The 24195-nt window shown below is 39.6% G+C and overlaps 2 protein-coding genes and 1 non-coding gene across 3 annotated transcripts; 1 reads left to right on the top strand and 2 right to left on the bottom strand.

Moving 5' to 3' along the window:
- On the bottom strand, window positions 2955–8569 carry LOC18781814 (tetraspanin-19). Its single transcript, XM_007217697.2, has 6 exons — window positions 8203–8569; window positions 6244–6343; window positions 6050–6130; window positions 5833–5937; window positions 3625–3813; window positions 2955–3259 (listed from the first exon to the last, which is right to left on the bottom strand). The coding sequence occupies exons 1-6, from the start codon at window positions 8370–8372 to the stop codon at window positions 3248–3250; spliced, it is 657 nt and encodes a 218-aa protein (XP_007217759.1). The 5' UTR covers window positions 8373–8569; the 3' UTR covers window positions 2955–3247.
- TRNAV-UAC lies at window positions 8650–8722 on the top strand. The gene has a single exon. It is a non-coding gene; the product is annotated as a tRNA-Val (tRNA).
- LOC18782700 (putative ribosomal-protein-alanine acetyltransferase) lies at window positions 9065–10664 on the bottom strand. The gene is made up of 2 exons (XM_007215035.2): window positions 10139–10664; window positions 9065–9592 (listed from the first exon to the last, which is right to left on the bottom strand). The coding sequence occupies exons 1-2, from the start codon at window positions 10380–10382 to the stop codon at window positions 9360–9362; spliced, it is 477 nt and encodes a 158-aa protein (XP_007215097.1). The 5' UTR covers window positions 10383–10664; the 3' UTR covers window positions 9065–9359.

Raw genomic sequence — 24195 nt, 5'->3', positions numbered from 1 at the left:
ATTCTGTGTGATTGATCCAAAGGAACAAAGCACCTCGAAAACAAGAAAATGCTGCTTACCAAATTAGAAGGAAAATATCCACAACCGATTTCAAACAAAGATTGTTTAAACCTCTCTATGAGTCTTAACAAATGTGAAAAGCCACTGCCCATGTTTGTTACGTTTTTCAATTGTCAATAAAATCACTAATTAGTAAATGACTACATATCAACTTGTCACGTGGCCAAGATATTGAATATATTTGTTTTATAAGATTATTCAAAAATCAATTGCGTCCTAGGTATAGCTACTAGTATAATTGCGTGACATTCTGTTCTTTTATACCTCATTACGATGCTCATAATTGATCTAAGCTTTTCTCTCAGGATACTATAACACGTCTTTATGATAGTTGCACTTCAGATTATAGACTCTCTTATACCGATTCAAGTTCTCTATAAGTGACTCTCAAAATGCTTTGAATGAATTAGATTGTGTGAATGAGTGATATGTGGCTTTTATATAAAAAGTATGTCTATTCTCGACGAGTCAAAAGTTGTATCGTTTCACTTTAAATTGAACAAACACAGCTTATTATTTTGAACAGTCACACCAATTAAACACCATTTCCATTCAATTCAAGCAAATTTTTCCTTGTCAAGCTAGTAACTACTAATGATATGGAGCTAGAGCTGAACCATAGGTAACAATTCGCAGCATTTTCTTCATCTGCAGTTCAAAAGTCATGCCGAGCAGGATCCTGTCAAGAATCAGTACGTGTTGGGTGATGCCCACACCCAACAATAGATAACATTTTTATTATTATTCAAACATCCTTGATTATCGGTAACTGAGAAGTTAATTAGGACTAACCATTACAAAATCACATCTTTGTAATATTATAAAGCTTAAACACAACGCATCGAACAAATGAAGAGTTAGCTAGGTGCTCTAAAAAGAAGATTTTCTTCAGCTTTTTTTAGCATTCTTTGACCAACTATACAGAATTAATCTAAACAAACAAATATAATCATATAAAAATACTATAAAAAGTCGGTTTTTTTCATTAATACTATAACTTCTTTTCATTTGTAATGTGGAGCGCTTGTATAGTTGGTTGATTTTTTTTACCGTATAAATTCTAAACTGTCAAACACCTAATGAATATTTGTGTGTAAACCTTCATTCTCTAATCGTTTTTACTAAAAAATGGAAAGGATTTAATACAAATTACTAAGATTAATAAATAATTAAAGGCCCTCTCAAAAGGCAAAAAATAATTAAAGGCAAGCACGATGCGTTTCCTAGCTAATGGTGCCCCTTAAAATTTATCATAAAAAGAGTGCGTTTGTTGATTCTGTTTTATCAAGTACGACTTTCTGGTAGTTAAAGTTGCAACTGTAAGAAGGTACTTTGTGAATCCATTCAGCAAAACCCACAAAATCTGCCCCAATTATTATTTATTTAATGATTAAATCTGACACAAAAAAACCCAACCCAGTTTTTATATTCAAGAACATGGCTTGGGTGCATGTCCTTAGAATGGGTAGCTGCATCGTGCTTTCTCCAAAGGCAAATTGAAAGAGAGAGCCTCTTTCAATAAAAATTACTTTACTTTTCCCCCCTTTATCTTTTCCTTTTTTTGTGTTGTGGGTTATGACTTCAAGCTGGGGGTGCTTTAAGGGTTGTACATATGAGCTCAATGCTAGGAGAAACACTTGTGTAAAATGGGGATAACATTATTTTGTTATTTTCAGTCAATCGCGGCATGTCATATGTGATAATTTTTCTATGTGACAATCTATGATGGTTGAGTATAACAAAACATTTCATACAAATTTTTCTACAATGCTAGGCTGTATTAAGGGTTGAATTTCTTTGTTCGTCAGTTGTTGCCACATGCCTCTTTACAAAAGCAAAGTTTTCTTGACACATACAAAGTCATCAAAAGCACCAAAAAAGAGAGGAAAAAAAAATGCCCACGTATCAAAATGTGATTTGCCTATGAGATTGACTTGTGATTTGCCAGTATGCAGAATATACTTTCACAATGTACATGGGAGGCAACATGCACATATTCTAGAGGAAGTTGTGCAAGTTCATTTAACTGTTAGTTGTGCATATCATCAAAGAAATGGATCAAAACATGGAGAACGTTAGAATAATACTTTTAAAATTTATAAGCAATTATTCAATCGGGTAAGATTTTATATAAGTTGTGTATAATTTATTAGAGGAAATTATATAATGCAACAATGATAGGCATGTGGAACAATCTTTGCATATGCAGGAATACCAGACTAAGAAGTCTTTAATTGATGGTGAAATTGTAAACTAATCGTTATTCTTCTTAAAGTCAAATACCATTGCCGTAGCTCGAGTTACTAGCTCAACATATGCAACAGGGAAGAATGCTAGGTTAGAATCCGGTACTAAACCCTTAAAGGAGATCATGTCATAAACTAGGGAGAGAAGGAACGTACAAAAATGACTAGATCATTCCTTATAAACTAGGGAAAAAGAAGGAACGTACAAAAATGAAAAGTTGTGTGAGGCCGAAATACGGTGAGGACGTGCTTTAAGCTTGCATAAAAAGTCAGTGCCTTCTAAATTCGAAATATCAAAGAGTACATATGTTGCCGACATTGCAACCTGTAATGATGAAAGAACACACAAACTAGACAATGCTGTATCAGAAAGTTACTGAAGATTTAATATCCACAACATTCATGTCGATTATCTTTAAACTTTTCTGGAGACTGGAAGGCATCCATACACCTGTAATAATGATGTTGCTCACAGAATGATTCAAATGGATAAGTAAACTAATGACCAGAAAATCATGCACAAGTACTTGCAAAGCCAACTGCCACTCCTCATGTCCCTTCAGTGAAATGGACAAAAAGGGAAAAAAAAGAAAAAGAAAGAACCATTTCTAATCCTGCATTTGGGGATGTTTGCACATGAAACATGCATAAGTTGACAAAATAATTGAATAGAGGTTTCAAGTAAAATAATCAATGTATTATGCATCGCTAACATTCTAAAGCACAAATGCAACGATGATTTAATGTCAATTTCATGAGGTTCAGGTATATGGTAAGAGAGTGTAAGGTATGTACATGTTTCTATTCCTAATTCCACCCTCTGTCTTTTCGAAGTGTATGAACGTAAACCTTCAATGCTCAATCAGCCAACAGATATCCGATGACAACCCTCTTATTGCGCCTCTGCACATCCATCCACAACAGGTTCCAAATGCAAAGATTTACCTGGTTGCCTGATTTACAAAAGGGGAAACAGAAGGAATGAGTAACGAAAAATCATATAATTGTAGTGACAACCCAACTTAGCAACCAAAACCTATGACAGCTCACACCCTGCTCCTCTCCACTTGCAGGTCACTTGTAAGATGCTAGCCATCCAATCAGTAAGAGATTGAGTGCTAGCCATCCAAATGGAGAGGAGCTTATTCTTAATTACTCCAGTGAAAAGAGTAATAAAGACTGACGCACAAGAATAAGAATAAGAAAAGGTATGAACAAAGTTTGGAATTAGAGAAAACTCATCAAGACCTTTGATTTAATGAGATATATATGTCCTAAATATTGCACACGACCCATTAAAAGAATCAAACATTGCTACCTTGTCATTGATCCTTATGTTCCATGCATCGTTTTTGGACCCATATACAGGGTCACCAATGACATAAGGAGGTGGGAGAACAGCATTCTTCAGGAGCGGAACTCTCTCAGTAACGTACTCATCATCACTATCATAATACTGATGTGGCCCAAGAGCTTTGAGTATCATTGCCAATAACAAAGACAGTCCCTGCAAAAGAAGACAAATGAACGGTCAACAGAAAGAGAACAGAAACGAAGGAAAGGAATAGCCATGATCTGCAAACCAGAAAGCCCCTCAGATTGAGCAATTATTCATCATAGACAACGCTAACAATAAAGTAATAAAATCATAGAACACGGCAAATCTTAAGAAAGCAATTGAAGTTCTGCAGGAGGGCATGGATCATAGGCAACAAACACCAGTAAAGCAACAAACTTTCGAAACTGTTCAGAGCCTTTTAGTATTCCTCATGAGATTTTGGCTTTTACATTTCCCATGTCAGATTATTATTTTTCCTACACACACATATTCTATGTTTTAATTGTTAGTGGTATGGTATGCAATAAAGTCAAAGTTTACATGGTAACAAGGCAAATTGATCCTCTCTTTATTTCAACTTAACTATACTTGTTCTTTGCAAATTGTATTTTCTTTCACAGCAATTCTGTCACATCTCTCGGGGTTTCATACATTAGTGTACTCGCTCTGGTACAGTACTGGTTTTCCAATTTCTTCTTGATAAAAAGTTCAGGTCAACACGATGTCTCTGTAGAAGTTATGCATACTAGGGTTCTATGGGAAAATATAGATGGGATACGTATCTGGAGATGTGAGAGTTCCCACTGAACTATGACAGAGAATAAAGCATGGTTAATGGCTAATTTATACAACCCACTTAAATTGTCTACTGGAATACAATTGGCTAAGTTTTCTACAGACAAAGAAATACGGGATCACTTGGCAAGGTTGTATGGGCAGACAAATTTGCCAAAAGCTATCAATAGGAGACAGTTATTAGGACTGCTAAACAAGGAGACATAAATTCAAGAGTTTTATACTATTATCATTGCATTTTGGATCAACCAACAGTCACTGAACCTGCAAGGCTTAGTTTCAAGGAGCCCTATAGCACTCCAATAAAATAGCAAAGAATGGCTAATTTTGTGGCACTTTAGGACGAATTGAGGGACCATGTGATTCCATTCTTGACCCTTACCTGATCCCTCTAGTTGATTATGGGGTCAAAGGGCAATTGGGAAAGGAAGCTTGCCTTGAGTCCATTGAAACAAAAGGACTATTTCCAACAAAGGTCAATATATGAACCTAGTGGAAGTGTAAAATTTACATGCGTTTGGGGACTTTGAAGGTCCTTATGGTGATTAAGATTTTGAATAAAGGAGGAATGGAAGGCTTTGGTTTTTATAATTTCAAGGTTTTCTGGCTGATATTGAATACTTGGACAAACCAATAAGTTTGTTGAAGTGAAAGTTTTGTTTACTGGTAGATTATGAGAAGGAAAAAGCTTATATTTTTGCAGAATTTGGTGTTGAAAAAAGGATGATACCAATGTCTCTGGTTGTAGTGAATTAGCTGATGAACCGTGCAAATCATTCTCCAATGTTTCTGGTAGAAGTTTGGGGACTTGTAGAGTTGACTCTCCAATCTTGGGTCTGTAGGCAATATCAAACACTAGAGTCTAGTTCCGAGAGAGAGAGAGAGAGAGAGAGAGAGAGAGAGAGAGAGAGAGACAGAGACAGAAAGAGATGGGAGGAAATTGTTATCTTATCTTTTATTTTTAAGTTTCAAGTCAATATAGTACAGGGTTCACTAACAACTAAACCTTTGAAAACATTGTACTCGGCACGTAACCTTTTTGAAGGCAAATATAACAAATTTCAAGGAAAGGACCATTTTAACAGTCAAAACGGAACTGCACGGGCAATATGATTCAAATTGAAAGTCAAGGAGAAAAGAAACAGGCCAAAGCTCAAGGGGCATTGGGGTAACTGACCCTGCAATATATTTTAAACTCTTGACTGTTTCTGCCAGTCTTGGGAAGACAGATTAATTGAGACTCAATGAACATATAACTTTTCATTTCCTTAAAAGGATGCCACAAAGTTGCAAACACACACGCACACGCACACACATGCATCGCACAGAGAGAGAGAGAGAGAGAGAGAGAGAGAGAGAGAGAGAGAGAGAGAGAGAGAGAGAGAGAGAGACCTGCACACACACAATTGACAAGCCAATCCATTTGCAGATATCAAAGTTCAACCTCACAAATTCTTTGAATTGATCAAATCTCCCAGTTGGATCATCTGGAAAGTCCTGGTTACAAATTGAAATTATTAGCAAACAGCTAAATAAACCACCAATACACTTCATTCTAAGTCATTAACTGGTTAAACAAAAGTAACTAGACTGGTCTTTGAATATATACCTCTTCCCAGTCATGGTTTAGAAATATGTCAGCTGCCACTCCAGCTTCAAGCATGAGGAGTAAGAAGACAAACACCATGTACTGTAAGCAGATAAGGTAAAATACAGACATTTGTATCAAATACTTTTATGAAGAAAATAGTAAAACAATTGAAGCCCCATGGAACTGGACTATATGTCTAAAATAAAATTTACCGAATAAAGGCAACAACCATTTGCAGTGTCTGCAGCAATATGACCTGAGCATGTGATCACACACAGGGTGATCCCAAGGCCAAGAATAGAGTATATAAACCTGCAATTCATGCCACAAAAGTAGTTCTAAAATCAGCATTGAGAAAAAAATAATTATGTGAAACCTTTAGAAAATAAAAACTTAATACATCACAGAAAGTCGTGAATATCAAAAAGAAAAGATTCTTAATCCAGTCCACAACCTTCATGCCCAAATAGCAATGCCGAGGACAAGTAGTCAAAATCAAAATTACTCCATCTAACAAACCAAAAACAAATGGACATGAAACCCTTTACACCAAAATCAACTGCTATAAATGACTAAATCACTAAGGAAAAACCAAATTAATTTGAATTTTAGTTCATTTTTTCTTTCTTTATAAGATAATAATTAAAGCCGAGGAGATTATCTCAGGCCTCTTTTGTTTTTGTGCTTCTGCATTGCATACGAACACAAACCTGTTCTTACAATAAATTGGTAATGAAACACAAGTTTTCACTTCTCAAGGATTTAATTTGTTCTTGTCTTCTTGCTGCTTCCTGGTGTGAAATGGGGAAAAGGTAAGACTGGGAGGATATAATTGGATGGAGGAAACTCCTTTATTCATCTCTGTTCCTCTTAGTTTTAGACTTTAGACTTTTGAAAATGTTTCTATCGCTAGTACATGTGCAAATCCTTTTTTTCCATTGGAATTTTGGGTTTTGCAAAAATCTAAGTGACTCTGAGGCTGCGGAACTTTCCTCTTCGCTCTCTTTGTTAGATTATAGTCCCTTAATGCTGTCTAGACTCGATAAGGGGATCTGGAGGTTGGATTCATAACAAGTCTTTTCATATAAGTCCTTTGCAGGCATATTGTATTACAACTCATGGTTTTTTTCATTTCTACACACATCTTCTGTGATTTGGCAGGCTACACTCATCTTTTTTTCTTTCTTAATTTCCACCTTATGCTTGCCCTTCTGCCTTCTTGTTTCTTCACTTTCCCATTGCATTAAATTTAGGGTGAGGATTGTTGAGGGAAGCTAATTTGAGTAGGGTTGTTCCAGGAAGTTGTGCTGCAGTTTTCTGTGACAAGTTCAAGGTTTTTACGGTGTCAAGAAGGGAGAAGTTCTTTGGAGCTGTGGTGTGATAATAGTGTTTCGGATGGTGTAATTTAGAATGAAAGTGAAGGACTTTGACTGATTTCAGGGGATGATGTGGAATTTTTGTGGAACAAAGTTTCATTGTGGTCTTAGCTGTGTAGTCTTTTTAGTCTGATTAGTGTTGATGGATTTTGTTACCAATGTTAGACTTTAGATTGATTGTCAATGGACTCCTAGTCCTCTGTAATGTTTGCATCTACTTTTTCTGAAACTCAGTAAAATTCTATGTTTCTTATTAAAACAGAAAGAACTAACTTCACTGAAGGAGCTTATAAGGAGAGAGAGTTAAGGGCCATTGTTGAAAACCAAGACAACGAGAGGCATAAGCCTCCAAGTTTATTTTCCTTTAATCTTTCCACCTCCTAAGAAAATAATGCAAGAAAAAGGAAGGTCCCCATACTAAAAGGCAACTTTCAGTAGAATAAGGGAAATTGGCCCACATAAAGGAAGGTCCCCATACTTCAACGGCCATAACAGAACAGATGATCTCAGCCCAAAGTACTTAACTTTCCAAGCAATATACACTTTCATCTTAAAAAAAAAAACAAAAAAAGACATTGTCACTGATACAATGTCTAAGAAAATAAGAAAAAGAAAATTTGTGTACTTTTAAGTTGTTTCCATCTCGTAAATCAAAGATCCCTGGACAGATTTTTATACTTTTTTTCAGGTCCCAGACTATACAATATCTACAACATCCACAACTTAAACTCCCAATTCCCTTATCTTTCCCACATTTTCTCAGGAAACAAAAATTGAAAAAGAAAATGAACATACCAAGGTATTGGATGATGATGAGAATGATCAAATGACAAGTGACCCATGTTCCTTTGCCAGGACCTAATCAACCACAAGGAGTACATGATCATGGCCAACCCAACCATCCCAATCACCGAGTTCACCAACTTGAGGATTGATTGTACGCAGCTCCTTACCACCCCGCCCATGCTTTCTCTCTGCCCACTAGCCAAATTCACCAAAACAATTTATAGGGAACCCTAAATTGAAAATTGGAACCTAGGAACTATGCACGCAGGAGGGTTTGTGGAAATAGGATGATCGTCATTTGGTTCGGTTTTGATGAGTTTAAGGTTTCCGAATTTTACGCTTTTCAAGGTGGATTCGTCTTGCAGTTACCCACTTCCATGAAAATTGTTATTTTTATAATAATAAAACCAAGTATTATATATATATATATTAAGACATCACATTTATCAACAAGCGGGTGCTGTGGTGTAGTGGTTATCACGTCAGTTTTACACACTGAAGGTCCCCAGTTCGATCCTGGGCAGCATCATTACCTTTTTGCATAGAAAATATTATTTGTTATTTATTATTAGTTTTCATTACATTACTTTGTTCATTTTTAAAGCTGTGGGGAGCAAATTTGAGGACCACATAAACTAAAATTGGAACCTGGGCAGCATCATTACCTTTTTGCATCTATTTTTTAAGTTTTGAGGCAAAGAGAAAATATTATTTGTTATTTATTATTAGTTTTCATTACATTACTTTGTTTATTTTTAAAGTTGTGGGGAGCAAATTTGAGGACCACATAAACTAAAATTGGAATCGAAAGACGAAAATGCAACTCGGAATAATATTTTTCCCTTGCAAGGAAGTTAGTTAAGCTAATTTAGTTTGAAACGGTAATCAAATTGACTTATTGCAAAGTTAAGATTGTTTAGCTCAACTCCTAATATGATAACTTACAAATCAAACTAAATTCTCTTTTCAAAACAAACACATTTGCTAACTAGTTCGTCTTCAAATTCCCATAATGTCCACATATTGCTCACGAGTGCCAGCCCTACTAAAACCAAAAGACAAAAAACTTGTTTCTAAAATTTCCCCACAAGTAAATATTGTTCCAGCAGCTTGTTTAAGCAAAAAATGAGAAAATGCATATCTTGGGACAAATTATGACCTCTATTTCACTGGCTGGCATCAAAATCCAAGTACATTCTATAGGCATTTCGATCGGAAGAGTAGTAACCTTCTATGAGGTTATCGATTTTGAAACCGAGTTTCTTGTAAAGATTCACGGCAGGAGTCCTCAAGGGATCAACGTGAAGCGTTATGCGCTGCACATTTCTGGTTCTGCATTTCTGAATGGCTGCTGTCAGCAGTGCCTCTCCATAGCCTTGCTTCCTACAAGCATCCCTCACTGCGGAAGAGAACACCCACATGCACAGAAGAAATCAATGTCTGCTGAATATGAGATGTAAAAATTTACCACTCTAACCGCAAAAACATCTGTGCAGCAACTTATTTCTAGATTTTATTTGGAGACTTTCATCAAATAGCTTCTGGGCATATTTAAAATTTCAGCAAGCTAAAATTGTGTCTACTAAATAAGCAGTGAAATCCAATAAGGAAGCATACCAAATTCGTTCCACTAATTAATTTCATGGTTACTTTAAAAAAAAAAAAACGTAAATTCAGCATTTTGGACAATTCTATCACATTCAGCGAGAGCTTCATATTGATCATCTCATATCCACACAGAAATAAAACCAACCCACAAGGCATCAAAACCAACACAAATCAAAGAAGCCAAACTAGCAAAGAAAAATAAGCGAAAAATCAGAGCTCTTTTGAACATGATATTTAAACCTCGGACTGTAAATGCTCAAAAATCGCATTTGAAGAAGAAATCGAAGAAAACTGATGTGTATGAAAATAGTTCAGGAAAGTAAATGGGTTTTCAAACCTGCGAGCTTTGTGATAGAAGCGGACAGGGAAGAAGGCCAGGAATACATGACATAGCCTGCAACTTCACCATCTACCTCCCTGTAAAGCAATCCACTGTTCTTCTTTCTCAGTTCTGCATCAAAGCTTCTAGCAAGAGATTCATGTTTGGGAAAGATCTTTTGCTCTAGCTTCACTATGTCTTCCACTACCGTGCCCCAGTTGGGAGAGTTTCTTTGGAGCTCCACAATGACCCCCGTTGCCATTGATGAAGAATTGGAGCTTGAGTGTTTGTATTCTTCTTGTTTCAACGGTTTATTTGGGTATCGCCATCTTATAGTTTAACTGATATTGTGAACAAATCGCAACTAAAATATTGGGTTTTCTTTTGTTAGTACCATAATCAACCGAGCGCATTCGGTATTGGGAGACCAGCGCGCATACAGACCAATAGACTGCCGAAGAAAAGAACTTCTGGGAATCCCTAAACACCGATGACATCATCATAATCCCAGCTACCGAAGACACCTTCCTCTGATGTGACAATTGCATGTCGAATGTGGTTGTCGAAACCCTCAACTACATAACCTAAGCCTTGAACACGTGTCGCCACCACAGAGATTTGCACAAAGTCCCACATCGAAACTTTGTGCAAATTCCCACTTGCACTTCTCCATAAAAGAGGAATAGTGCCTAAGTAAAAGGGAGTAACTACTTTTCACCTTTACTGTTACTTTGCAAAAATTAATGTGTACCTTACACTTGATGACTTAAGCATTGTAGAGCCTTCGCCAGATACCACATCGGTACCCAAAGCTTGACGATTGCTTCTTCCATCTTTCTTCTGCAGGATCGATTTGTGGTCGAAGGCCCTTCATTGCCTTAGGTCCTAACCCCCTAATCCTATTGAAGACCATACACTTCTTCTATCTAAGTTGAAGCCCGATTTTGGGCTTCAACAGTTTGGCACCGTATGTGGGAATCGACTTTTGAATCCCACATCTCTACTAGTCTCGCTCGCTCCTTCGCCTATAATCAAACCCGTCATCTTTTCAGTCCATCACATTCCATCATGCCGAGTGAAGCTAGTCTTGGCACTCAGAATCACACCTCTTAGTGGAATCCTCCAGAAGGAAACCTTCAATCGATGAGCATCTTCAGGCCAAAATGGAACGACTTCGTGCCGATGTTGCCAAAATGACGGAGAACTAAGACAACTTCAGCACCAAAAATGTCAAGTTGGAACATGATTGTTGAAACCTTGAAACATAACTGGGAGAACACTCGCCATTAGTTAACCTAGCACGATGACACCCAAGGTGTCGGGCATACCCTACTGAATCAACTAGCCATCTCTCTGCACAGCGCTTCAACGCATCCTAAGCCTGACAAAGGCAAATGCCACCTTCATCTTAAAGCAGCCAAGTCACGACCTCTCTAAATTTCCTCACCAAAGGACTGGCCTCATGCCCCAACCAAGGTATACAAGGATTGTAGGGATCACATCTCTAAGCTTTGACCAAAACCCCATTCAGATTCCCATCGACCTCGACAACCCATGTGTCGCTCACCTTAGCCTTCTTCTGAAGCCCATACGTCTCCCTCCTCAAGATGAGGAGGTTAGTGATTTTGAAAATTGGGAACCTTATAACCTTGAGGATTATGAGCCTTATCATTCTGAAGCCTTCGAAGAATGGGAAACTTATCCACCGCTACCCACTTGACACCACCAATCTTCCACCTGATATCCTTCCTCATACCAATCCCGCCATGCAACTTTTATTTGAGAAGGTTCGCTATTGTAACACCCCTGACCCCATTTAATTGTTTTATTCAATTTATTTCTATTTGTGAAATTGCAATTTTTGCCCTTAGGGATAGGGTCACTTTAATCACTTGTTAACCTGAAAGAATTTTAGGGAATTGAGTGGCACCGTTGCGTAGAGCTCGCCGATACGAGTTCGTAGACAGGCAGCATGCTCAATTCCGAGTTGTAATGAGCCCGTAAAGGTCAGAAAATCGAAAAGACATAAAAGGAATTTTGAAATTTGTCAAAAAACCTTAAATACCCAATTTCCTTTATCACGGGCGTGTCACTCTCTCCTCTGTCTTTCTCTCTCCCCGACCCTAGTTCTCTCTCTCATTATGTGCGATAGCTGCGCGCTTTAAAGAGTGGAGCAGCGTCGTCCAGCCAGCTCAAGCCAAGGGACCAGACCCAAAAGAACCGGGCCGGCCTTCTCTTCCCATCCCTCACCTCTTCCGATGAACCCAGGCCTTCCAGCGTTGGCGAGAGCTCGAAAAAGGCCCGACAGTTCTTAGTACTTCCAACGCCATTTCCAGCGACTCCGACGGCCAAATCCATCGATCCAGGCATGATTCTTCATCTACTCAATGTGCTCTAGCTAATGGTATGGTTGTTTAGGATCAATTTGGAGTGTTTAGAGTTTGATCTAAAACCTAGGTTTTTGTTTGACTGTGAGGTGCTTTTCCGGCTAGCTTCGGCCACTTTTCCGATCTCTAGAATTTATTCAAGCCACCCACCACTGCCGGTGGCTAGTGGCGGCTCGTGAGCCACTTTTTGGTGGTTCATTGAGTTCCAAAATACTCTCCATGTTGTCCCGAGCATGACGGTATTTTCGGATTATAAATTGGATACCGTTTGACGATCGAACTTATATTACGCCTGTTAGGCGGTATCTGGGTTTGATAGGTTTGGACCGTCTGATCGGTCTCATTTTCAAATATGTCATTCCTCATATCTTTAGGATCGTGTAGAAACTTGCGGATTGAGAATCGGAGTCCTGGATACTCCGAGTTAATGAATTTGGGGTTAGGTAAACCGGCTAACTTCCGATCGTGTGATCCAGAGCGATCCGACCGCTCGATCGAGACTAAACCCTCGGGACTTGGTTAATAGACATTGTTGGACCTATAGGAATCTTCGGATCAAACTTCCTCTTTTTTTGGTCAACCGGGTTTGTGGGGTCGACGGTTCTTAGTTCTTCCAACGCCATTTCCAGCGACTCCGACGGCCAAATCCATCGATCCAGGTATGATTCTTCATCTACTCAACGTGCTCTAGCTAATGGTATGGTTAGTTAGGATCAATTTGGACTGTTTAGAGTTTGATCTAAAACCTAGGTTTTTGTCTGACTGTGAGGTGCTTTTCCGGCTAGCTTCGGCCACTTTTCCGATCTCCAAAATTTATTCAAGCCACCCATCACTGCCGGTGGCTGGTGGTGACTCGTGAGCCACTTTTTGGTGGTTCACTGAGTTCCAAAATACTCTCCATGTTGTCCCGAGCATGAAGGTATTTCTGGATTATAAATTGGATACCGTTTGACGATCGAACAAATATTACGCCTGTTAGGCGATATCTAGGTGTGATAGGGTCGGACCGTCCGATCGGTCTCATTTTCAAATATGTCATTCCTCATATCTTTAGGATCATGTAGAAACTTGTGGATTGAGAATCGGAGTCCTGGATACTCCGAGTCAATGAATTTGGGGTTAGGTAAACCGGCTACCTTCTGATCGTGCGACCGAGAGCGATCCGACCGCTCTATTGAGACTAAACCCTCGGGACTTGGTTAATAGACATTGTTGGACCTATAGGAACCTTCGGATCAGAAATTAGAGGTGGTGGGCCCCACGGACCCTGTTGACCAAAAAACAAGGAAGTTTGACCAAACTGTTGGCCACGGGTCTTTTGAGATCGTCTCATCCTTTGGGGAAAGTACTAGAATGGCCTTAGGATCTTTCTAAAGTTGTGTACACACGTTAAGTTTCCGAGAACTAGGGTTTTGAATTTTAATTCGTGGTTGAGGTCGTTTACTAAGTTGTGATAGTTGGACAATTGTTTTAAGCGGAATTTTGGAATGTATGTATATATATGTGTGTGTTATTTGTGTTATAGATTGGGACTTGGGGATGGTGTGAATTGATGCATGACTTGATGTTGAATAACGATATTTTCTGTGCGAGCCTGAAATTCAAATTTGATGGTGGAAAACTGAATGGTTTGGAATTTAGTATTTGGTTAATAGAGTTTTGAAAATGTGCTATCGGATCGGTTTCGGCTTTTACACTGTGACTTGGGAATACATAACTATTGTTATTATTATTGTTATTATTACCACTATTGTCGTTATCATTATTATGTATAAAGACTTGCATGTTGAGTGGGAAGTGGGGCTATGTATATGTATATTGTATATATAAAATATTGGAATATGGGTTTGTGAATTTCACCATCATATGTACCTTCTCTGGTTAGATTTGGATGATAACCACACGTGCGTTGAGGTATTTTCTGACGTGTGTGATGTTGATGACCAAGGCACCCTTGGCGGGGTGTGTTGTAGGCCTTGACCGGCATTCCGCGGGTGTAAGACTTGTTTCAGCCGCACGTGTATTGAGAATTCTACCGTGCGTATCTGGGGAGCAATAGTCCCTCGGTTGGACTGCTTATTTCCTGGCCACATGAGTATTGAGGATTTTGCCATGTGATCTAGTAAACCAATTACCGTGTTGGATTGTTTTCCCCCGGTACATGATGTGCACTATGATATGTACCTCCCATGTTATTGATACTTGATATATTAGACACACAGTAACACTTCAGAGGTGTGTCAGGATACCAGGCACCCTTGATTGGGTGTACTGAAGGCCTTGACCGGCAGTTTGAGCGCTTAGGAGGGATATTCAGCCACACGTGTATTGAGGATTCTACCGTGCGTGTCTGGGGAGCAATAGTCCCCCGGTTGAACTGCTTATTCCCTAGCCACATGAGTATTGAGGATTCTGCCCTTGTTGGATTGTATAATGTTCAAGTTTCTGTTTTTTTAATTGAGGTGTTGTTTTTGGTTAATATCATGTTTAAATTAGCATGAAATTAGCATTAATGTTTAAGATTTTGTTTTGTTTTGTTAGATTGTATAATGTTTAAATTTATGTCTTTTTTAATTGAGGTTAATATCATGTTTAAGTTGTTGTTTTTTGTTTCTTAAAGAATTCATGAATGAGTCGAACTCATTTGGAGAGGTGCATGCTACTACTAATATTGAAGTTGGTTCGTTATCCGCATTCGTATCTGCATCCGCATCAACATCTTTACCCACTGTACCGATCCCTCAACATAAAGATGAAATTTAAAAAGTATTGGGGTGACCTTAATAAATTGAACCAAATTTTGATGGTTGTTCTTGTTCTTGACCCTCGATACAAATTGGGGAACTTGGAGTTTATCTTGAAGAGCCGGTTTGAAAATTTGGAAGATGCAGTTAAGAAGAAGAATGAGATCAAAGAGATTTTAAAGAAGCTTGATGAGGAGTATGCCATGCTGCCACTGCCACCACCACTACCACCATCCACTCAAAGTATTAGTTATTGTTCTAGTGATACTACTACCATGAATACAACAAGTAGTAACTTAAGCCAAGTGGGAAAGAAACGAAGGCAAATGAATGAAAATTGGAGAAAAGAGACTCAAGCAAATGATGTTGTGATATTAGAGCATGAGATTGATAGGCACATCACCGACCCTATTGAAGATGTGGTTCACGAATTCGATATTTTAAAGTGGTGAAAATTGAATGAGGTTAAGTATCCGGGTTTGGCACTTATTGCAAAGGATGTGCTTGCCATCCCGGTATCAACGGTGGCTTCAGAATCATGCTTTAGCACAGGTGGTCGGGTAGTTAATTCATTTTGTGCTTCTTTGACTCCTAAGATTGTGGAGGCCTTAATTTGCTCTGAAAATTGTTAAGGTTGGATGACATATCCTATTTACAAAATGAGCCAACAATTCAAGAGATGGAGTTCTATGAATCCATTGAATAAGGTATTTCTTTGTAATTTTATGTGCTTTATCATTGTATTATATAGTTTGTATGTTTCACTAATGTTTTAATGGGTTTATGTTTTTTATATATAGATATTATGAGTTCATCCACACCTCCTAAGTTTGCCCCAACTACTTTTAAATGTTAGGAGGAATTTAATGAAGTTGCAATACTTGGGACTACATGCCTCTGTGGAGTTTTTGCATGCTTGTATTTTGTTTATATTTTATCGCAGTGGGATTTTAATTTATTTTGGAGCTTATTTTGATGAATTTGGATTGTAATTTATATTTTGCTGAAGTTGGATTGTAATTTATATTTGCTGAAGTTGGATTGATTTTGATGTGTTAAAAGCTTGGTGAAAGTTTAAATTTGGGCTTGGCCTATTTGATAATGAACAAATTGGTCAAGTTTATAATATAGTTATATTTTGGGCAGGTCTGTAATATAATATAATTTTGGGAAGATCTGTAATATAAATTATATAATACAATTTTAGGCTCAGGCCAAAAACTAGAAACCACAAGAACCGAACCAAAACAGGGCAGTTCGGGTTGGTTGGGTTTTGCTTATGAATTTTTGTCAAAACTAGACCGGACCGAACAGGTCTTTATTTTCAGTTCAGGCTCCAATTTCATGAGAAAACTACCCTGAGTATTGAGTTCACTGGATCTTTCAACTAATTTGTAGATTATCAAAAGAAAAAAAAAGGGTAAAGATTTCATTACATATGTATTATGTATGATATTTTGGTCTTTTTGGTTACTTTGGAATGTATTGTGAGTTCGAACTTTTTTTTATAAATATTTGTAAGAGGCCCCCTCATACATGAAATTATATCTTTGCCATTGATAAGACCACTAGGGTGTGCCTCATGGACGACCTAGGCATAAATGATGATGTGGTTATGTACAACCCTACGACTACCTCCGACCATGAACACAGTGCCATATTTGTTATAAAAAAAAATGTAGTTTTCCTTTTTCGTAAAGCCAAATACAAAACATTTATATTATAAATAACATATAAACAAATTGAAAAACTTTTAAAGTACAATGAAATTAAAGAAAAATAAACTAATAGGTACGTAAAAGCAAAATAAATTATAAGTAAGAAGTTGAGTTTGGTACGGTGAAGCATGTCAAAGACGCTGTCCTAAAGCCTTTGTAGCCTCCCTACGTGCAGGTACTGATAATCTACAAGACTCCAAAATATGACCCCTTGTACACAAACTCAAGATCCGCTATGAGCACGTTCGTAGACGGATATAGGTATCCAAGTCACAGAACCATTGTCAAAATAATAATATAAAGTAGAGAATATATATAAAAGTAGAAAAAGGAGAGAATTAGTTTGTGATGGTGATTGTGGTATGTGATATTTTGATGGTGTATTGTGGTTGTTCAAATGTGAAGGAGGAGTGGCCTTTTATAGGCATCCAATAACATGTAACCTTCACCACATTAAACTGGAAAATTAAGTAGAAATAAAACCTAAAAATTAAATATTTATAACCCCCACAATAAATAAAATAAAATAGCCAAAATAATAAATAAATAAAACGGTTAAAATTTTAAAACTTTTTTAAAATTCCAACAATCCCCACAAGGTTTTCAAAATTTTATCATGACAAAAAAAATTAATGAAAATATATATTTATATATGGGCAACATAATACTATGCAGTAGGTGTAGGTGCCTTTCGGGCTTGAACTTTCACTTAGTGATGATAGCCTCCATTTGAGGAACCTGAGTGTACAAAGTATTGAACTCGGCACCTTTGACCAAACTTCAACATATCCCACACATAGTATTGGTTGAGACTTGGATGCAGGGTAGCACTATTTATGGCAATGTGCTAATCTTGATTCTCATGAGAGTTACTAGAGAATAGCCTAATTCTCACAGTCGCGGCCTCACGAAGTCTCTCACTTAGGTGAGTTCTCTAAGAGTACATGTGAACTGCACCCTGCGGGAGTTTGCCTGCCTCGAAACTCATTTAGGAATCACCAATCATAGAAGTTGGGTTACCTCCCTTGGTGACTCCCTTACGGGCTTAAGCACATCCCCCTCCACATTTTGCATCAATAGCCTCCTCCACGAGGCATGCATACCAGGACTAGCCTTCACTAGGCATATATAATGTAGGTCATGTATTTGTTCTCCATTTTAGCGTGCTTTAAACCTGTATGTTATTAAAATATTTCCTACACAATCTTGCACACAAATAATTAGTGGATTTCAGCTCAGTATATAATGTAGGTCATGTCATTGGTATCTGAATACCTCTCAAATATTGGTACTCAAATATGGGTCTGCAATAGTCTTTGAAACTATGAGTGCACCTGATGAAGCTATGAACAAATTATGCAACGCTTAATTCATTAAATAAATTTAATTATAAATACTAAGTATTTCAGGATCCTCTTACTCCCTTTTTGTGCACTCTAAGTGGCTGAAATCATGATCACATATCCAAGTTGAAATTGTATCTTCTTAATTCTCAATAGGAACCTATAAGACAGTAAGCAGTCTCTACCAAAATTTTATACCAAGGTCGTCATTAGTTGCACACATTTTCATGTCAAAATTGAAGATGAGTTAGTCTCATAATAAACTTTCATAATGAAACAAATTTCACACAGACACAGTATGTTTGCCAAGGAAATATAAAAATTATTATGTTACTAAATGAATATAATGAATCTTTCCCGTGAGAACATAAAGAAATTGAAAACACACACAAAATTATGGGAAAGAGAAGTGAGAAGGAAAGCGTTAAAGTTACAAATATAATTACAACATTAAAGTTCCCATTTAGGAAAATTCAAAACATTGCTAAGTCACAGAACACTGCCAAAATAATAATATAAAGTAGAGAATATATATAAAAGTAGAAAATGAGAGAATTAGTTTGTGTTGGTGATTGTGGTATGTGATATTCTGATAGTGTATTGTGGTTGTTCAAATGTGAAGGAGGAATGACTTTTTATAGGCATCCAATAACATGTAACATTTACCACATTAAACTAGAAAATTAAGCAGAAATAAAAAATAAAAAATAAATATTTATAACCCCACAATAAATAAAATAAAACAACTAAAATAATTAACGGCTAAATTTTTAAAACCTTTTTAAAATTCCAACAATATTTTTATAAGTTATTAGTCTCTAATAAAGGGTTTATATGTGAAACTCCCTAAACAACATATTTTAATTTTTCATAATTAGGGTCAGAAAGTTTTGATATCAACAAGGTTCTAGATGCTAACAGAAGAAGAAGAATGGAAGAAGAAGAAGATTGGAGAAATAGAAAACAGAGGAATCGAGAGAACAACAGAGAACATGTATTTCAGATTTCTTTTTCCTTAATGAGAAATATAGTGAGTCTTTTATTATAGTCCTAGCTAGTTGAAGCTTTGCTTAGCTACAAAAGCTCCTACGAATAACCCACGTGATTATTACAACAACTAACATAACTAATACATGTGATTAATATGATAATATCACAGCCTTAACACGTCACTAACTAATCACACGTCAGCTTAACCTCTCTCTTTATATATATATAAAGAGGAAATAAAAATAGATTTCAAATTAATAAACAACAACAGCTCCACTGAATCTTTATTCATTACATAGCATCCAAACTGATCATTCTGACTCACTCTTAACAAATTCTAACAGAAATAAATTTAGGCAAACACTGGCTAGCTCACTAGCCAAACACAACCAGTTGGTTCTCCTTAATTAAACACATTTGTTGATGCTCAAAACGGCCCGGCCAATATTGAGTCCAACTTAGTGATTAGATGTGCTGAGTCTTCAGCAGAGAAGAAGGCTGAGGCCCTTGGTGAAATGGGTTGGTGAGAGACTTGTAGAAGGTAAAAAGAGGAGAAGCAATCGTTAAGCTTCGGACACCGGTGTGGTGCCGGCCGAAGGTTCTCCGATGCCTAAGTCAGTTACAAGTAGTAATTCTGGCAGAGTAACAGTAAAAGTGGGAGAATAGTTGTGCTTTGTACCTGGGTACTGTTCCCTATTTATAGGGAGGTGAAAGTAGGAGTTTTGCACAAAGTTCCAATGTGGGACTTTGTGCAAGCCATTGTGGTGGCGACACGTGTCCTGGAGATTAGGTTTGGCAGCTGGGAGCTTCGGTAGGTGTCTGGCACCTCGGAAGTGTGTCTTCCTTCGGCACAGGAGAAGGCGTGGCTGCCTTGGTGCTAGTCACTTTGGTGCTGGGTCTGCTCGGTTCATTATGGTGTAAACAGTAGTCCCCCAAGTTCGCGGTCGAGAAGTAACTTCTGGGTTGGGAACTTGTGAGTTTTCGTAATTGTAACCGAGCATCCCAGCTTCGTTGGGAGCCGCAGGGCACTCCCTAGTCCCCCAAGTTGGCAAGCTAGGAGTTGCGTCAACACATGGTAGTTGGGTATCTTGGTACCTGGGCATGTTGCAGATAATATGGGAGCTGGGTCCGTAGGGGAGCCGGACCTTCGAGGGAGCCGAGTCTTGTGGAAAATTTGGACTTCCCACAATGTGTCCATGGCCCTTGCCGTTCGGCATGGGTCTAGCTCCTTTTTTTTTTTTTTTTTTTTTTTTGTGAATGGCCGGGCCATTTGGAAATTTTGGACTTCCCCACAAAGCCTCCATGGCCCTTGCCGTTCGGCAAGGGTCTAGAAATTTTTTTTTTTTTTTTTTTTTTTTTTTTACTTGGGAGCTAGGTCATAGAGGGAGCCGGGTCGTTTTTGAAAATTTTGAACACGCCATAGTCCCCCAAGGCCCTTGCCGTTCGGCAAGGGTCTAGCAGTTTTGCAGGGCCGGGCCATGTTGAGAGAGATTGAAGGCTTAGCTTGGATTGGGCCTTCGGCAAGTAAGAAAGGCTTGAGTTTGGCCAAAGTGGGCTTCGGCATGTAAGAAGGCTAGGGTTTTGATAGGGGGTATAAAAATGGGATGGTTATGCCGTTTGGCAAAGATCCATTCGGCAGGTTGAGGTAGAACAAAATTTTGAAATCCAATCTTGCCATTCGGCAAGTTCTTGGAGTCCCGGTCTTGGAGTCACGGCTGTGGAGTTGCTGTCCGAGGGCTCTGCAGGTGGCTGAGGTTCGGCAGGGCAGCTGGAGTTCTTTTGGGGGCTGAGCTTCGGCGGCAGCACGGGGGTTGAGAACCTTCGGCAGGGCAGCTGGAGGAGCTGGGCGTTGCAACTTTACTTCGGCAGGGGGCGCGGCAGCTGATTCGGCAGGCGTGGTGCTGTGCCGATCGGCAGGGTCTAGTCGAGGTGCAGTTGAGGTGCTGCGGAGATCGAAGTGGAGCTGCGACTAATCTTGCCGTTCGGACGAAGGGGCTGGGCTGCTGTTTCGGCAGGCGCATCGAGGCTGTGCTGTCCGAAGAGTAGCTGCTGTTCGAGGTAGTGTGTTGGCTGTGTTCACGCTTCGGCAAGGGTCTGTGGAAGATTGAATTTCCTAGGACCTTGCCGTTCGGCAAGGAGCTTGGCGACGTCGGGCAGTTGAGCACGGCTGGTGGTTTTCGGCAATCTAGGTGTGCAGCAGCACCGATTGCGATTTGTCTTCGGCAAGGGTGATTGGGCCTAGCTAGACGAGTGGTCTTCACGAGCGTGGCCGAAAAATAGCTGGGTGTGGAGAGTAGTTTGGCCGAAAATAGCTGGGCCAAAAAATAGCTAGACAGTCCATTCGGCAGGTGAGTCCCCCATTTGTTGTTGCCCGGGCCTTGCCGTTCGGCAAGCTCAGCTAAAATTTATTGTGAAATTGGTTTGGGTGTCTTGATCAAATTTCTGCCCTAGCCTTGTAGTGGGATTGGGCTTATGGAGTAGGCTAGCAAACTTGGGATTTTGAGGGCCTCCATTTTGTTTTTGCACGGGCCTTGCCGTTCGGCAAGGCCCCTAAATTTCCCTAAATTTTTGTTTTTGGTTTGTGTATTTTGAAAATTGAATTTCAAATTGTGTGTAGGTACAAGGGATTTGGGAGGGAATATGAAAGGGTGCTAGGGTTTGCTCGTGAAACGAGGCGTGGTACCCTTGGTTGGCTATTTAATAGGAACTTGGGTGGTGAGGGCATCACACTTGGCTTGAGTTGAGAAAAATTGTGAGAATTTGAAGGAGAGGAGAGGCGATTTCCGGCGATTCCTTCGTGGTGGTGCGAACAAGGTTAGACCTCATTTCGCTTGACTTTTTGAATTGAAATGTATTGTTTTGCATGAACATGTTGAAGGCTAGGAAGAACACATTGAACATGAGCATGAACATGATGAACACGTTGAACATATGTATGAACATGTAGAATTCTTGCCGGGATACCAAAGAACATGTAGATTTGCCAAATTTTTGTTGTTGTGGTTCGATCCTCTCTGCATGTGCATTTAGTTCCTTTTTCTTGTTTTTCCATATTTGTAGATGTCTGAAAGTTCTGATAGGGAAAGTCTTGACCCCCCTGCCTTTGGTGGGGATGATACTGAGAGTCAAGAGCCGAGTCAATATATATGTTCTGAAGAGGAAAGTTCAGAGACAGAGGGTATGGCGGAAGGAACCATAGAAAGTAGGATGATAGGCCCTGGGGGTGAGAGGGCTGAGCCATCGGGAGACTCTGGGTCGGCTGCATATAGGGAGATGCAGAGAAATTATATAGAGTTAGAGGCTATAGCAAATCGGGTTCTAGCCTTGCCTCAAACGCAAGAAGTGGGTTCGAGCAACCAGGCATCACCATCAGGGTCTGTGGGTATAGCCGTGGCTTCAGTATCAGAGGGATTAGACATCCGGGTTGGTGTCCCGTTGCCGAGGCGGAATACACTTACAGAAGCGAAATTGGCCCAGCTACGAACAGATTTTTGTGTGCCAGCCTATGTGGGCCTGAGGTTACCCACTGAGGCCGATGTAGTCAGATATCCTTCGGATGGCTCCGTGATGATTTTTACAGATATGTATCGGCACGGCTTCAGACTACCGTTTCATCCGTGGGTTCAGATGATGTTGGCCAAGTTGGGGTATGCACCGGGGCAGTATAATCCCAACTTTTGGATTCTTCTTCATGGGGTGTATATTGCCTGGTGGTTGGCTGGGTTAGGGGAGCCAACGTTTGAGCAATTCATGTACCTGTACTCCATTTCGAAGCAGCAGGGGAATTTTGGCTGGGTACAGGCGAATTGCCGAAAGGCGAAGGAGAGGGGCTATTTTATTGGACACAAGCCCACAACGCAAAAGTCCTGGAGGAATAGGTGGTGCATGGCTTATGGGGACTGGGAGTGTCCTCCAGGGAAGAGCGTTGTCCAGCACATTCCTACCCACTTCCAGTCTATAGGTCCTTGGCCCCATCCCTTAAGATTGTCTAATGCCTGATTGTGTTGTTTTGGCTCCTATTTTTGGTTCTGTACTTCCTCTGTGCCAGTGTAAATGGCTAAGTAGTTTCTAACTCTTGAAGCAGGTTCAGTGAAGTGGGGCCCTATCTCCAAGGAGCAAGAAGACGAAGTTGAGTGGGTGAGGGCGCAGCTATCAGAGACTGAGCGTGAGTGCGGGAACCTAGTCACGCAGAAGAATTTGTTTGAGTCCGGACTGCTGCAAGGAAGTAAGTACCTGGGTTATCTTTTTGTTTTGTACTGAGCCTTTTGTGGTTGTGACTAATGTAGTTGTTTTGTTTGTTTGGACAGTGGCTGGCATCATAAGGGGGAGCACGAAGGTGGCCGTAGACATTGATGAGGCCGAGATGCAGAAGCGGCTGAGGGAGTCTCGGGCCAAGAAAGCTGAGAAGAGTGCTGGAAAACGACCCAGGGATGATGACGAGGGTCGGGTCGCGGACGTGCTGGGGAAAAGGAAAGCCTTGGAGGAGGCTCATCAGCATGTGATGGGGTCAGGGCCGAGACTTCCGCCTTTTGATCTGCAGGCACCGCCGAAGCTACCCTTCGGCATGGAGGACGTGTTCGCTGAAGGGGTAGAGAAGGTAGACTTCGGCAGGTTACGCCAGCAGAAGAAGGAGGTCAACCTGGCGATGCACCGGCAGGAGGTGCCTTTAGTGAACGTCTTCCTGGAAGGCGTGAAGAGCGACCCTGAGGCTCTGGAGAGGACTCCAGCTTCTTCCTTCATTGACCGGGCCCAAAAGACGATCCTCACCTCTGCCTATGTAAGTGTTTAGGCCCTTTTTGAATGTATTTGTGTTGGAATATTTATGTGTGGATTGACTAACATGATTTTGGTTTTGCAGGCCTTTGGCGAGATGTACGTCAGCATGGCCAAGGC

Source organism: Prunus persica, chromosome G3 (assembly GCF_000346465.2).
Source record: "Prunus persica cultivar Lovell chromosome G3, Prunus_persica_NCBIv2, whole genome shotgun sequence".
Classification (NCBI taxonomy): Eukaryota; Viridiplantae; Streptophyta; class Magnoliopsida; order Rosales; family Rosaceae; genus Prunus; species Prunus persica.
Note: the sequence above shows the minus strand (reverse complement) of the source record. Positions and strands in the feature narration are given on the sequence as shown.

Coding starts and splice junctions, on each gene's coding strand:
- LOC18781814 (XM_007217697.2), bottom strand. CDS start 8,372: ATGGGCGGGGTGGTAAGGAGCTGCGTACAATCAATCCTCAAGTTGGTG. Junction 6,344..8,202: donor CATCATCATCCAATACCTTG/GTATGTTCATTT, acceptor CATGAATTGCAG/GTTTATATACTCTATTCTTG. Junction 5,938..6,049: donor TAAACCATGACTGGGAAGAG/GTATATATTCAA, acceptor ATTTGTAACCAG/GACTTTCCAGATGATCCAAC.
- LOC18782700 (XM_007215035.2), bottom strand. CDS start 10,382: ATGGCAACGGGGGTCATTGTGGAGCTCCAAAGAAACTCTCCCAACTGG. Junction 9,593..10,138: donor TTCTATCACAAAGCTCGCAG/GTTTGAAAACCC, acceptor TCTCTTCCGCAG/TGAGGGATGCTTGTAGGAAG.